At 42.9% G+C, this 17,199-nt stretch overlaps 1 protein-coding gene across 1 annotated transcript in view; it reads right to left on the reverse strand.

Moving 5' to 3' along the window:
- SARAF (store-operated calcium entry associated regulatory factor) overlaps positions 1 to 17,199 on the reverse strand; it is a 58,151-nt gene that overhangs the window by 18,398 nt on the left and 22,554 nt on the right. The window contains exon 3 of the mRNA XM_030194506.1: positions 8,814 to 9,240. Within this exon, the coding sequence (XP_030050366.1) occupies positions 8,814 to 9,240 (427 nt within the window). The remainder of the gene's footprint in view (positions 1 to 8,813; positions 9,241 to 17,199) is intronic.

Raw genomic sequence — 17,199 nt, forward strand, 5'->3', positions numbered from 1 at the left:
ATATTCTCACAGTTGGATAACGCGGTCCCACATTATCTGGTCCAGAGATTATAACAAGCGTAACACAGCTTTGTGCAACACGAGACACACACTACCACTCATACACGAGTGCCTTCCCACCCACCGTGATAGCACGGTTACCGCAGTTAAATATTATAGCATAAAAGGAAAAAATAGGAGACAATTCCGAGGGGAGGTGGGAGCGTTTGTGAGAATATAAGGCCTGCTGTCCTCAGAGAATATCCACAACTGATAAATATCTTTGCTTTCTACGAGGACAAGCAGACCATTAATTCTCACAATCGGGGTACCTCTAGAATCCAAGCTCTCAGAAAACAAGAAAAATTGGACAACTGGGCCTCGCAATGGCGAGGACATAGCTCAGATTACCCTGAAACTATATACAAACTGAGTGAGAGTGCAGCCTGGAACAGAATAAAATGGGCCTGGGAGGTGGAGATGGATCTAGACCCCAACCAGATTCTGCAATACCGTCTGCCTGAACTGACTTTTGAATCGGGTATCCTGCTCAAGGAAGTAATGAGATGTGGATGTGAATGTGAATGTGACCACAGAGCAGCCTTGCAAATTTCTTCAATGGAGGCTGACCGCAAATGGGCTACCGACACTGCCATTGTTCTGACATTATGAGCCTTGACATCACCCTCCAGTGTCAGCCCAGCCTTGGCATAAGTGAAAGAAATGCAATCTGCCAGCCAATTAGAGATGGTGTGTTTCCCTGATGGAAACCCCTATTCTGTTGGGATAAAAAAAAAAAAAAAGTTAGATGGGCTGTCTGTGGAACCTTGTCCGCTTGCAGTCCAAGGTGTGCAAGGTGCTCTCGCCAGGATGGGTATGAGGTCGGGAAAAGAATGTTGGCAAGACAATGGTTCAGATGGAACTCAGACAAGACCTTAGGTAGGAACTTAGGGTGTGTGCGGAGGACTACTCTGTTGTGATGAAACTTAGTATAAGGTGCATCCACTACTACAGTCTAAAGCTCACTGACTCTACAAGCTGAAGTAACAGCCACCAAGAAAATAACCTTCCAGGTCAAGTACTTCAGATGGCAGGAATTCAGTGGCTCGAAAGGAGCTTTCATCAGGGTGAGAACATGAGGTCACATGACACAGGAAGGTTTGATAAAGGGATTTGACAAGAACCTCTCATTAAGCGAACAACTAGAGGCTGTCCGGAGATGGGCTTACCCTCTACATGGTGATAAGCACTAATTGCACTGAGGTGAACCCTTACAGTGCTGGTCTTGAATACCTTCTACATCTCTCCGAGTCTGTTCTTAAGCTGGGCCTGTGTAGAGCAGGAAACAGGATCTAGAGTCCTGGCCTCACACTAGATGGCAAATGTTCTCCATTTGAAAGAATAATACCACTTTGAGGAATCTTTCCTAGAAGCCAGCAATACCAGGAGACAACCTCTGACAAGAAAGCAAATTCTAGGCTCTCAACATCTAGGCTGCAAGGGCCAATAAAGGCTGGGATGCAGAAGAGATCCTTCATTTTGCGTAATGAGGGTCAGAAAGCACTCCAATCTCCACGGTTCTTTGGAGAATAACTCCACAAGAGGGAACCAGATCTGCCTTGGTCAGTAAGGTGCAATCAAGATCATGGTCCTGTAGTCTTGCTTGAAATTCAGCAAAGTCTTCCCCACAAGAGGAACAGGAGGATATGCATACAGAAGACCCGTCTCCCAATGCATGAAGAAAGGGAAAGGGAATGGGAATTATATACCACCTTTCTGTGGTTTTTCCAACTACATTCAAAGCGGTTTACATATTATATACAGGTACTTATTTGTACCTGGGATGGCATCTGACGCTACTCTTGTCGTGAGCCTTAAGTCTGGAACAGAAGTACATAAGTGCATAAGTACATAAGTAATGCCATACTGGGAAAAGACCAAGGGTCCATCGAGCCCAGCATCCTGTCCACGACAGCGGCCAATCCAGGCCAAGGGCACCTGGCAAGCTTCCCAAACGTACAAACATTCTATACATGTTATTCCTGGAATTGTGGATTTTTCCCAAGTCCATTTAGTAGCGGTTTATGGACTTGTCCTTTAGGAAACCGTCCAACCCCTTTTTAAACTCTGCTAAGCTAACCGCCTTCACCACTTTCTCCGGCAACAAATTCCAGAGTTTAATTATACGTTGGGTGAAGAAAACTTTTCACCGATTTGTTTTAAATTTACTACACTGTAGTTTCATCGCATGCCCCCTAGTCCTAGTATTTTTGGAAAGCGTGAACAGACGCTTCACATCCACCTGTTCCACTCCACTCATTATTTTATATACCTCTATCATGTCTCCCCTCAGCCGTCTCTTCTCCAAGCTGAATAGCCCTAGCCTCCTTAATCTTTCTTCATAGGGAAGTCGTCCCATCCCCGCTATCATTTTAGTCGCCCTTCACTGCACCTTTTCCAATTGTACTATATCTTTCTTGAGATGCGGCGACCAGAATTGAACACAATACTCAAGGTGCTGTCGCACCATGGAGCGATACAACGGCATTATAACATCCTCACACCTGTTTTCCATACCTTTCCTAATAATACCCAACATTCTATTCGCTTTCCTAGCCGCAGCAGCACACTGAGCAGAAGGTTTCAGTGTATTATCGACGACGACACCCAGATCCCTTTCTTGGTCCATAACTCCTAACGTGGAACCTTGCATGACGTAGCTATAATTCGGGTTCTTTTTTCTCACATGCATCACCTTGCACTTGCTCACATTAAATATCATCTGCCATTTAGCTGCCCAGTCTCCCAGTCTCGTAAGGTCCTCTTGTAATTTTTCACAATCCTGTCGCGATTTAACAACTTTGAATAACTTTGTGTCATCAGCAAATTTAATTACCTCGCTAGTTACTCATTGTGATCCAGCTGAATGGCAAAGAGATCCAAGGGGGTGCCCAATGCTCGGAAGATCTTGTGGCCAACACCCCTGCAGAGAGACTACTGATGCTGTTGCATGACTCTACTCAGCCTGTTGGTCAGACTGTTTTTGAATGCCAGATAAGTGGCCCAAAGGAACATGCCGTGTCAGCGAGCCCAGTGCCACATCCAGACAGCCCCCTCATACAGCGGGCGTGATCTGGTGCCCCCCTGCTTGTTGGTGTAATACACTGCAACCTGGTTGTCTGTTTAAACAAGCACAATTTGGTGCGACAGCAGATCTCTGAAAACCTTAACAGCATTGCAGATCGCCCGGAGCTCCAGAAAATATCTGAAGACCAGTTTCCTGGACGGACCAGGCTCCTTGAGCATGAAGTCCATCCACAAGCTCCCCAGGCTGAGGAATTTGGGATGGGAGCCCAAATTCAAACTGGATCGAATGGTCCACCACAACAGACAGTAAACAAGCTCTGGAGACACTTGAATGACATATTCTAAGTCTCCTGTAGCGTGCCACCACTGGGAGTCTAGGCTCCATTATGCTCTCATGTGAAGGCATGTCATGGGTGTCACAAACTGTGGAACCCAGGTGGCCCAACAGCCTCAACATCTGCCGAGCCGTGACCTGCTGAGAGGCTTGAACCTGAGAAGCCAGAGCAACTAGAGCGTCTGCTCTCAGTTCTGGGACAAAGGCTTGAACTTTCTGCGTATCAAGCAGGGCTCCAATCAATTCCAGTTACTGAGCAGGGTAAGATGGGACGGGGTAGTTTAAAATGATCCCTAGTAGCTCAAGCACCCAATCAGTCCTCCGTGCTCTTCATCAGCCAATCGTCGAGGTAAGGGAACACATGCACCCCCTGCCTGCGTAGCAACGCTGCAACTACTGCTAGGCATTTTGTAAAGACACTGGGTGCTGATATGAGGCCAAAAGGCAACACACGGTCCTGGAAGTGGTTTGTTCCCATAAGTACATAAGTATTGCCATACTGGGAAAGACCAAAGGTCCATCAAGCCCAGCATCCTGTTTCCAACAGTGGCCAGTCCAGGTCACAAATAACTGGCAAGATCCCAAAAAAGTACAAAACATTTTATACTGCTTATCCCAGAAATAGTGGACTTTCCCCAAGTCCATTTAATAATGGTCTATGGACTTTTCCTTTAGGAAGACATCCAAACCTTTTTAAAACTCCGCTAAGCTAACCGCCTTTACCATATTCTCTGGCAACGAATTCCACAGTTTAATTACACGTTGAGTGAAGAAACATTTTCTCTGATTCGTTTTAAATTTACTACATTGTAGCTTCATCGCATGCCCCCTAGTCCTAGTATTTTTGGAAGCGTAAACAGACACTTCACAACTACCCGTTCAACTCTACTCATTATTTTATAGACCTCTATTATATCTCCCCTTAGCCTCCTTTTCTCCAAGCTGAAGAGCCCTAGCTGCATTAGCCTTTCCTCATAGGGAAGTCGTCCCATCTCCTTTATCATTTTTGTCGCCCTTCTGTGCACCTTTTCTAATTCCACTATATCTTTTTTGACATGTGGCAACCAGAATTGAACACAATATTCGAGATGCGGTCGCACCATGTAGCGATACAAAGGCATTATAACATCCTCATTTTTGTTTTCCATTCCTTTCCTAATACCTAACATTCTATTTGCTTTCTTAGCCACAGCAGCACACTGAGAAGGTTTCAACGTATCATCAATGATGACACTTAGATCCCAAGTCCATTTAGTAGCGGTTTATGGACTTGTCCTTTAGGAAACCGTCTAACCCCTAAGGTGGCATACTTACATCTCTAGGGGTAGTAGGCACCCCTCCTGGACTTGCCAAAAGACCTCCTAGCTGAGGAGGCTGATGCAGAAGGCACCCGGTGGGAGACAGAAAAGATGATATCAGTGTGCTTCTTGATTTGGTCTGTAATCTCCTCTACCTTCTCTCCAAAAAGGTTATCCCACCAGCATGGGGCATCCGCCAACCTATGCTGAACTGAGCAAAGATCCTGGATGCCACGTCAAAGGTGTCATAGGCGCCCCTAGCTAAGAACCTACAACACGCCTTCTGCTGCTTGGCCAACTGGCGTACTGACTTGGCCTGCTCTGGTAGGAAAAAATATGCAAGTCCAACAGCTTGCGCACCGAGTCCCGCAAGTACACGCTCATAAAAAGCTGGTAAGATTGGATATGGGACAGAACAGGCAGCACGAAAAAAACAACAAAAGGCACAAAAAAGAACCTCTTCTAGACTGGGAGGAGTGAAGAGAAACCAGAGACACAATTTCTCCTCACTGAGGTAGAAAAACAACAACGGTAACTGCGCTTTCTTGGTGGGCGGAAAGGCACTCGTGCATGCACGGTGGAGTGTGTCTCGCACTCCACAAAGCTCTGTTAAGCTTGTCAAACTCCAGACCGGACAACGTGGGACTGTGTTACCTAACTGTGAGAATTAATGGCCTGCTTGTCCTTGGATAATGTCCGTTTATACTGTGTCCGTCTGGGGGCAAAATAACTCTCCAAAAATTTAAAGAGATGGGATGGAAGCGGACTTGGAAAAATTCAGATTTTTAAACAAACAAACAAACAAACAAACAGAGTTCGAGAATGGGCCAGATTGGAACAGTTATTCTGGAGCAATAAGCACCCTTATCTCCCCTTCCCCAAAACAGTTCAACATGTGTCTATGGGAGAAGCAGTTACAGCTTTTGAAGCATAGGAGCTTACATACAATGAAATATAGCAGTTAGGGAATTCCTACTTTCAAACCACCTTGCTCCCGTTCTCTACTTTTGCCATTCCCGCCAAACCTACCTCTCCCCCTCACAACTGCACCAGGAACTTATAAACCATTTCAACACCCCACAACCTGCCCCCTACCTCCCAAAACTAACCCTCCACAACTGCTCCATCAAACCATAAACGGCCTCCACTCCCTAAAATTACCCCAACAGTCCCACCTGCAAAGATACCAACTGAAACTTCACTACCTCCAAACTAACCTATCATTGCTAATGCCCACTCCCCAAAAGAATCCCTGCAACTACTCTACCACCCACAACCTGCCCCAACTACCCCCAACACTACCCCACCCCACAAAATTACTCCCCACTTAGCCACCTCCACCCTGTGTTACTAAGCTCCCACCTAAACAACCATCTGACCCCCATCTATCCTCCACCCTCAAAGAACAAAGCTGTCCCCTCTCATCTAAGTTGAAGACACAAGTGAAGGAAAATTCTGTAACTGGCACATTTATTGCCCCACCCACCCCCCTTACATAGCTAAGTGTATAGAATATTAGCACTTACCTATGAAAAGTGCCAGCAGGTTGCTTAAGTGCTATTCTGTAACAGTTCATGTAAGTGAAACAGTATGTAAATGCAAGGGGTACACATACATGGAGCACCCACTCACACACCTAACTTACAGAATTAATGACCGCAGTTATGCCATGTGTATGGCTCATTTCACTAGGGGTGCATACATAAAGGCATGCCACTACTGAGTCATGCTAGTATTCTACACTGCAATCTGGATGCCTAGAAGCCATTACAGAATAGGCTCTCACCACACAGCATTGAAGCACCTAAATTTTTTTTTATTTTTTTGTTACATTTGTACCCCGCGCTTTCCCACTCATGGCAGGCTCAATGCGGCTTACATATTATATACAGGTACTTATTTGTACCTGGGGCAATGGAGGGTTAAGTGACTTGCCCAGAGTCACAAGGAGCTGCCTGTGCCTGAAGTGGGAATTGAACTCAGTTCCTCAGTTATAGAACTACCCATTGAGACAGCACACCACACACACACACATGGAAGGGGCTGGAAAGAATCCACTGAGCCATGCTCCACATGCTTTTCCCACCTGCTGTTAATTGTACTGTGTAAACTACTGACTGGTTGCTATGTGTACTGCCAACTACTATCTGTTGCTGTGGCAAGGCCATATGAGGGCATATATTTACATTTTGGGTGTAAATATTTGCTTGGTGGGGGGGCTCTGTCAGACGAGCTCAGCATTTAGTAGGTTAGGACAGACAAGTATCTGGCTTTTTTTAAGGATTCAACAGATTTTTTTTTTTTTAATTAAATGTCCAGAAGCCACAAGAATAAAGGAGAAAAGGACTTCAAGATACCCCCGACAAAGCTAGCATAAAATGCTTGTGGCTGGGGTTGTACTTTCAAACCATCAGTCAGAAAAGCCTCTTTCATATTAAAACACAACTTGGATGTGGTAAACTCTTTTCAACTCCTGATGAAGTTGTTGCGAAATGGAGGCCCCATTGGGTTTTACGTCATTTTAAAAAGGTAAGTGTTTTGTCACAGTTTTGGATAGAATTTAATGATTCACTATTGAAAAGAGTTTATCACATCAAATTGTGTTTTGACATGAAAGAGGTTTTTCTGACAATTACAGCCCCAACCACAAGCATTTTGTACTAGTATTGAGCGGTGGCATCTTCAGGCCTTTTCTTCCTTTATTCTTGTAGCTTCTGGACATTGAATACAAAAATCTGCCAAATGAACTAAGGAATAAGGTTACTGAAAGATATGGACTGGCACAAGGCAATAACATTTCACTATGCTTCAATAGCTCCTGGGGGATTGTCAGGTCTATCATCCTAAAATGAAGAGTTTAACACCATCATAACAGTGCCTCGATCAGGCTGTCCTTAAAAAACTGAACCTGCAACCATGACTGTTGAAAAATGTTGACTGCTCAACAATTTGAAGATTACTCCACAAACATAGCCTGTGGGAGGGTGGCCAGAAGGAAGCTACTGCTGAAGAAGATGGCACTTAGGGCATCTGGATAAGATGTTGGCAAAGTATAGGAAAAATTACATAGCTTCTGCCTACCGCTGCACCTGCTACTTGAAAGAGAGGAGACTTCTGTTCTAGGGCTGATAACAGTACAATAACATTTGTTTTTACTTATTGCTTCTGCTATTTACCAGAACAGGGTGCAGTGCAAAAGGAATACAGGCATATACTGCCTAGCAAGTCTCTCTCATATCCTCTTATTCATGAAAGAAAAAAATTACATTTCTTCTTGTATCTGTCTGTCTCTAGGAATCAAGGTATGTGGTAAACTATTGTATTTTCACTCATATTACATGCATATGTGTATAACGTGTGGAAATTGCCAAGCAATGTAAAAAACAAAAAACCCTTATACAAAACGCACCCACGAACATACTGTTCACTTTATATAAGTGAAAATCTATCAGCAATCGCACCAGAGTACTCTCCCACAGTTCATCTAGGGCTGGCAATGCTGAGGGCTAACATGTGCGTCCTGCAGCTCCTCCGCTCCCTCCCTCTCCCTGCAGTCCTCCACGTATCCAAAGACAAAATAAAATTATTTCTAAAGTCATGGGGAGATAGCTTAAAACTTCCCTCCCTCCCTCTCTTTACCTGCTGTCACTCTTACTTTATTGCTTTCTCCGACACAGAAGTCCTCTGCGATCCAGATAGGCAGCTAGGTGGAATTGGGAACCTTTCCTCTGACACAACTTCCAAGGCTCCAGATGCTGCCCAAGGTGCTTGTCTGGATCATGGAGAACTGCTGTGTTGGAGAAATGAATAAAGTAAGAAAGACTACGGGAGAGAGGGAAGGACAGGGGAGAAATGAAGGAAATGCAAAAGACTGCAGGGAGGCTATGTAAAAATAAATCCATATAGCACACTCATGCATATAACATGCAGGAGGGATCTCACAGATTACTATTACATATAATGCGCAATATGCGCACGCTATGTGCATGAAAATACGGTAGCCACATTGTGCTTGCTCAAAAATGTGCCCCTTCTGAAACTAGTCTGCAACTCAACTCACTTATATCGACACTGCGTTAACTTAAGTGTATCATTTCTGCAATATTCAATTTTACCTGTATAATCTGATCTAAATCCAGGTGGCGGTGGACTTGCATAGGAGGAATATGGATGCTCAGCAGAATATGAGTGCCCGGTGCCTTCGGGGAAAGTCTGCTGTTCTCTCTGCGGGCCACTAAGAAATAACTTATACACACCATAAGCAAGGACTAGCAAGACTACGATGACAATTAGTCCACTGGAATCTGAGGACCCATCAGAATGCACTTTGCTTGAAACGCCTTGGAAAAAATGTGAACCAAAGCTACTGCTGTCATAAGTGTTTTTTGCTTTCCTTTGGCCTTGCTCTGTTAGCTCGATGGTGTACTCCAGCCCACAGGAGCCCCTTAACACAAAAGGATCAGTTGGATAGTCAAAGCCTTCGCAGTTCACTTCAATCTTTCCAAATCGATATGAATTGTCCATGTCTGCTTTGCACTCCCACTAAAAACGTAAAGCACAAAAATAAATATTAGATTATTTGTGTAACACACATATTCAGATGTAAAGAAAGTAACAAACTATGCCTCAACTGTTAGTGGTTATAATATAGCATATATACTCCGTGCTGTAGACAAAACTTTACACGTATTCAACCTAAATCATTTGGCCTTAAACACAACTGTATGGGTTTCACAGTCCCTAACTATAACAAATATCCCCTGATCTTATGATCATCAGTCAGACATTTTAAAGATAATTTTCAGCCACAATTTAACTGACTAGATTGTGCCTGAAAATTAGCCTAACTTAGCTGACTGTTGGATATAAATTTCAGTAAACTGTTTAAGTATCTATCTGTTTAAGTAAACTGTTTAAGTATCTTCTCGTACTGACCTTTAAATGCATCCACTCTGCAGCCCCCCATTACCTCTCCGCTCTCATCTCTCCCTACATTCCTCCCCGTGAACTCCGCTCACTGGACAAGTCTCTCTTGTCGTCCTCCTTCTCCTCCACTGCTAACTCCAGGCTTCGCTCCTTTTCTCTCGCGGCACCATATGCCTGGAATAGACTTCCCTGACCTATACGTCTAGCTCCATCTCTACCTGTTTTCAAATCTATGCTGAAAACCCACCTTTTCACTGCTGCTTTTAGCTCCTAGCCACATTTGCCCTCCCCTTGTCCCTTCCTCCCTTCTCACCCATTACTTCCCTCACCCGTAACTGTCTTGTCTGTCTGTATTATTTAGATTGTAAGCTCTTTTGAGCAGGGACTGTCTCTTTGTATCAGGTGTTCAGCGCTGCATGCGCCTGGTAGCGCTATACAAATGCTAATAATAATAATAATCTGCCTAATACATTCCCTACCACTTCCTGCCAAATCTCAAAATAAAGATGAAACCCAACATCCCCCTTCCCCTATAACCAACACTTTTTAAGAGAGGCCAAGCCAAACAAGAGGTTAGATCCCCCTAAACAGAATTCCATTTAAGGGCTGCCTCCTGTACTGAGGTCTCCTCATATGTCACCACAAAACCCACATGGTAATCGGAAAACTCTGACTGTGAGATTTCCTAGATCACAGACCTGTTGTGTAAGACCACATGTGGTGAAAGTGTGTTGTCTAACAACCAGACCAAAAAAAATATGATCATACTGCGATCAAATCACAAGACTAGTATAACTCTCAAAAACATTGCTTGTACTAAAGAGGACCCTGAGAGAAAAATTAAATCCAAAGAATGTTCTTGGCAGAAAGTATATGATTGCACTGTGAAATCCCTATATCCATTTAAAAAGTTGAAAAAATAATTCTAAAACCCCTTTCAAAAGAAGATATACCGAAAGTCCCTTGGATAATTCAATATTTTCAGCAAGAATTAGTTCTGTCACAAAGCCATCTAGTTCCTTCAAGACTGAATTATAAACCTCTCAGGGCTGAAACACTAGAAGAAATGTCAAAAGGATCTTTCACTAGCAGACATACTGGATGATATGCATAACTGGCAAAGGATAATTGAAAAACAAACTAAAGCCCAACCTGTATAGTCTACACCAGTGGTTTTCATCCCAGTTCTCATGGACCACCAGGTCAATCAGGTTTTCAGGATATCCACAATGAATACACATGAGAGAGATCTGCATGTACTGCCTTCTTAGTATACAAATCTCTCACACATATTCATTGTGGATATCCTGAAAACCCGACTGGCCAGGTGGTCCCTGAGGACTGGGGTGAAAACCACCAGTCTATACATCTGACAAAAAGAATAGTGTAAAATTGGTAGGGTGTAAGCAACTCTCACATTTAGGGTAAAGGTAATGGGATTTGATATATCAACTTTGTGTGCTACAATCAAAGTGGTTTACATTTTATTATATGCAGATACTTTCTCTGTCCCTAGTGGGCTCACAATCTAAAGTTCTGTACCTGAGGCAATGGTTAAGTGATTGTCCAGGGTCACAAGAAGCTGCAGTGGGAATTGAACCTAATTCCCCAGGTTCTCAGCCCAGTGCACTAACCACTAGGCTACTCCTCCACTTCCTCATTCGATTTTCACTTATAATATTAATGATAATAATAACCCCCCCCCCCCCAAGAAAAACGCTTTACAGAGTATACTGGAGTATAACATTGTGGATCACAGGAACCTTCTTATGATTTAAATTACATTCATAAACTCCGATCACAAGTCTGCCACACAGACTGCACAGAAGAAGCCCAAGCCATCACACTTACTATCTGTAGCTGAGCTGAAGCATTATCTATAGATCCAGTGATCAATACCTAGTGGAACAAAGCATTTCCAATGACATCAAGATGACTTCTGGCCTAGATAAATATGTTAAAGGCCACATTCCTTAGCAGAAAATTGAGGAAAACTGAAAAGATCTCACTGACTGATAACCGTGATAAAAATGAATTTGAAAAGAAAGGCATATATAAATATCTAGGATTAGAGAAAGGAACCACAATCCAGTGCAATCACTGAGTGAAGGGGAAATTAGGTTTTAGCTGCTAATCTACGGGAAATATATTGTGTATGAAGTTCGCATTTGTGAAAATGATCCATATATGAAAACTCCCATATAAGGGCAACTCCGCACGTAGGCCCCGCATGCATGACGGGAATGCGTCACAGACGGCCATGCGCCATAGCTGGCCACGTGTGGAGCCATTGTACATGGCGAGAATTTTCAGAGTATTTGAAATAGGAAGGGAAAAGTTTGATGTGTTTATGGTGGTGAAATTACTTGTGTTATGTTGTGTTTTTTCTGCGTTAAGTTTTAGTTGGACTGCATCCGCCCAGGAATGCATGATTTGGAAGCTTTGGTTGATGTCATTGATGATTTCCTTTAGCTCATGCTTGAACAGGATGTAGATTGTGACATCATCTGCATATATATATATATGGATTGAGGTTTTGATTGGCTAGTAGCTTGGCTAGGGGTATCATCATTAGGTTGAAGAGGGTGGGTGAGAGGGGGGATCCTTGGGGGACATTCAGGTATCCATGGGGCTGAAGTAGCCGTGTTAGTTGTTACTTGGTATGATCTTGTGGTCAGGAATCCTTTAAACCAGTTAAGAACGTTGCCTCCGATTCCAAAGTATTCTAGGATGTGTAGTAATATTTCATGGTTGACCATGTCGAAGGCACTGGACATGTCAAATTGTAAGAGAAGTACATTGTTGCCAGTTGCAATTGTTTGTTATTAAGAAGGGTATGGAGTCCAGGTGTGCGGATGTTATAATGCCGTTGTATCGCTCCATGGTGCGACCGCACCTGGAGTATTGTGTTCAGTACTGGTCTCCGTATCTCAAAAAAGATATAGTAGAATTGGAAAAGGTACAGCGAAGGGCGACGAAAATGATAGTGGGGATGGGACGACTTTCCTATGAAGAGAGGCTGAGAAGGCTAGGGCTTTTCAGCTTGGAGAAGAGACGGCTGAGGGGAGATATGATAGAAGTGTATAAAATAATGAGTGGAATGGATCGGGTGGATGTGAAGCGACTGTTCACGCTATCCAAAAATACTAGGACTAGAGGGCATGAGTTGAAGCTACAGTGTGGTAAATTTAAAACGAATCGGAGAAAATTTTTCTTCACCCAACGTGTAATTAGACTCTGGAATTCATTGCCGGAGAACGTGGTACGGGCGGTTAGCTTGACGGAGTTTAAAAAGGGGTTAGATAGATTCCTAAAGGACAAGTCCATAGACCGCTATTAAATGGACTGGAAAAATTCCTCATTTTTAGGTATAACTTGTCTGGAATGTTTTTACGTTTGGGGAGCGTGCCAGGTGCCCTTGACCTGGATTGGCCACTGTCGGTGACAGGATGCTGGGCTAGATGGACCTTTGGTCTTTCCCAGTATGGCACTACTTATGTACTTATGTACTTATGTACTTATTCATTAAAGTCACTAGTACTGTTTCAGTGCTGTAGTTCGATCGAAATCCTGATTGAGATTCGTGCAGGATTGAGTGTTTATTTAGGTAGTTAGTGAGCTGTTTCGTCACTACGCCTTCCATAAGTTTGGTTATCAGTGGGATGGAAGCTACTGGGCGATAGTTGGTTAAGTCACTTGTGCTTTTCTTTGCATCTTTAGGTAGAGAAGTAAGTAGAATGTTTCCTTTATCCTTTGGGAAGAGGCCATTTTGTAGCATGTAGTTTAAGTGTCTCATGAGGTCTATTTTGAGTTGTTGAGGGGCAGATCTTATAAGGTTACTAGGGCAGATATCTAATTTGCATTGCGACTTGGCGTATCTTTTAAGCAATTGGGAGAAGTTAACAATCGAGAGTGTATCAAAGTTGGTCCATGATCGGTCTGCTGGATGTTCCCCAGGTATTGGGTCTAAACACTAAAGGAGATTTACATAATCACTTGTGTTGATAGGTATCGTGAGTCGTAGCTTTATGGTTTTCTCTTTAAAGTAGTTCGCGAGGTTGTTTGCTAATGGGGTGTCTATGTTATTAGAAGTAACCGGTGTGGTATTTAGTAGTTTGTTTACGAGTTGGAAGAGTTTATGTGTATCCTTGTAGTCTGGTCCGATTGTAGTTTTATAATATGATCTTTTAGTTTGTCGGATGGTGTATTTGTATTTTCTTTGTAGTTGCTTCCAGTCATTGAGTGCCGAGTCGTCCTTTTTCTTATTCCATGCTCGTTCTAATCTATAATCGCTTCCGAGTAACCTTTCTTCCTCAAGCGGTTCCTCTCAAGAGCCAGGCCATAAGACCAAAGCGGAAGGGATCTTCCACCCGGACCGGACCCTAATGGAGGATATCCAGAGTCACCAGCAGACAACAGCTGACCCTCGAGCAACTAAATCAGGTCTGCATGCCATGGCCGCTGGGCCCAATCTGGCGTCACCAACACAACTAGTCCCCAGTGAAGACTGATCCGGTACAGGTCTCTGCCTATTAGGGCCAAGGCAGAAACATGTAAAGAAGCACCGACTCCGGCCACGGCAGTAGCAGTGCGTTCAAGCCTACGGACCCGGGCTGTCTTTTTTGGCTGAAGAACTTGGGTACTTTGGCATTCTCCTGCGTAGCCATGAGGTCGATCACTGGTGTCCCCCGACATTCACAAATTAAGAGGGGGACAAGAGAGTAGTTTTCAATATATTGGATAAGACTTTAACAGCATCTCAGATGAGTGTCCTGGAGCTTGGTTTATCTTTTGTTCCTACTTCATGGTATGATAGCTTTAACAATCGAAAACAACTTTATAGATTTTTCCGTAAACTGAAACTAAAAGCATATTTTGGTCAACAAGAAAAGACTGATGCCCAGGAAGAATTTCAAACTTTTATGTCAACTCATCATTTACCTTCTTCCTGGTTGCCTCCAGGGCCGCCTGATGTACTGCTGGAAGCTTTCCAACGGCTAGTTTTACGGGATCTTGATAATATGGAGAGTAAATTGAACTATGTACCCCCTAATTTAACGACATCACAAAGAGAAGCTATTAAAAGTCTGAAATCAGACACTAGCATTATGATAATGTGGGCTGATAAAGGAGGAGGGGTAGTTGTTCAAAATACCACTGACTATCATGCTGAAGCGCTCCGACAGTTGTCGGATACAAAGTTTTACCAGTAAGTAGATCATGATCCAGGACCGGCATTTCAACAGCTAGTAAATGATATGCTATTGCAGTCTGCTCGAGCTGGAACTTTAACGAATAAAGAACATCGATATTTATTTAAACAGCATCCTCGTACACCTTTTATATACTTCTTGCCGAAAAGTCATAAGGCACTACGACAACCTCCGGGCTGCCCTATAGTTTCTGGGTGTGGGTCCCTTAATGAGCCTCTCTCCCAGTATCTGGACTATTATTTACAACCTAGGGTACTTCAAACCCCGTCTTATCTTAAAGATTCAGCTCATTTGTTACAAATTTTGCAAAATATTGAACCGATTGAAACTCCTGCTACACTGGTATCATTAGATGTTGTATCACTTTACACTAGCATTCCACACACTGATGCTTGTAACCTTGTGAGTTTTCACCTTGAGCAACTTGAAATATCTTTGGAGAAAATGACTCTTTTAAATCAAATGACGGAGATCATCATCATCAAAAAGAACTATTTTCGATTTGGAGATCAATTTTTTCTTCAAACACATGGCATTGCGATGGGTGCTACTGTTGCACCTACTATTGCATGCCTTTACGTGTCAGATTTTGAGCAGAAATTTCTATATCCATCAAGTTTTATCTCCAACATCATATTATGGAAGCGTTTTATTGATGATGTGATTCTCATTTGGACTGGTGATCAGGGTGAGCTCCATTGTTTTTTGTCCTATTTAAATTCAGTAGATACAAATATTAAATTTGAGTCATCTATTGGAGGGCAATCGATCAATTTTCTTGATATGACCATCCAGCTACAGGAAGGGAGTTTCATTACAGAAATATATCGAAAAATAACTGATTCCAATACGCTACTACATTATCGAAGTTTTCATCCAGTAGCCTCTAAAAATGGAATCCCAGTGGGCCAATTTCTGCGTGTAAAGAAATTATCAACATCGAAGGAGTGCTTTAGGAGTTAGGCTGTGGACTTGTATAAGAGGTTTAGAGCTCGAGCATACCCCAATAAGGTCATTAAAAGAGCTTTTAAGAGAGCAATGAGTGCTGACCGTCACTGGTTGGTAAATCTGCCACCTAAACCACGGTGTACAGATGAAAGATTGGTATGCGTGCTGCCTTATTCTCGCCAAACGAATGTAATTAAGAACATTATTAATAAACACTGGTCTATGTTGACCACTCTTGGATTTGATCAAGCACCAACATTTGCCTATATGCGTGATCACAATTTAGGTGAGATACTGGCATCTGTTAATCCAGGACTGTGGACTTCTTCTGCATCTGAAATAAAAGGTCATAAAAGCTGTGGCAGATGTGTTTACTGCTAGCATGCTTGGCAAACTATGAGAGTTACTAATCCCTGGACGAATAAACCGTTTTTCTTGAATAAGTCTACGGTTTGCAATTCCTCACAAGTAATTTATGGTATAGTGTGCCCATGCACTAAATGGTACATAGGGCACACCAGCAGACGGATTAAACAGAGGATTGGTGAACATCTGAGTAATCTAAGAAACAGCAAACATGAAGCTCCGCTTGTGGATCACTGGATACAAGCACATCATGACATCAAAGATTTAAAATTTGTTGTGCTTTTACAGATTGTTTTACCTTTAGGTGGAGACGTCTCTCGGTTGCTACTTCAGAAAGAACAGGAATTTATTTTTCGATGGCGAACAGTGGCCCCTAGTGGCCTGAACAGGGAAATTGAATGGCAAGCTCTCATCTAATCACTTGAAGTGTTTACAAAACCAACACGCTTCATTTTGCGAAATCTTTTAGACACAAAGTGGACACTCACACCATGGACCGACCATTATAAAGCAAACCTCTCCTTCCAATGGCGAATGAAAAACTCACCCCACAAACAAGAACGAATAACCTATACCACAAGAGGCAAAATAGATCCGTTAATATTCTGGCAACAGATCTATAATGGATGGACTACAAAGACAGATACAAACCAATCTCTACAAGAATGGGACAACAGATGCAAAAACATATTAGACAACATAGCACCACTCCAAACCAGAACCTCACACAGAAAGAGCTCAATACCATGGTTCAATGAAGAACTGAAAAAATTAAAAACACAAGTCAGAAGATTAGAACGGGCATGGAACAAAAAGAAAGACGACTCCACACTCAACGCTTGGAAACAACTACAAGACAAACCAAAAGATCATACTACAAAACAAAAATTAGACCAGACTACAAGGATACACAAACTCTTCCAACTCATGAACAAATTACTAGCTACTACACCGGTGACCTCCAATAGCACAGACACACCAGCAGCAGACAAGCTTGCGAAATACTTTAATGAGAAAATCACAAAATTACGACTCTTGATACCTGTCA

Source organism: Microcaecilia unicolor, chromosome 2, assembly GCF_901765095.1.
Source record: "Microcaecilia unicolor chromosome 2, aMicUni1.1, whole genome shotgun sequence".
Taxonomy (NCBI): Eukaryota; Metazoa; Chordata; class Amphibia; order Gymnophiona; family Siphonopidae; genus Microcaecilia; species Microcaecilia unicolor.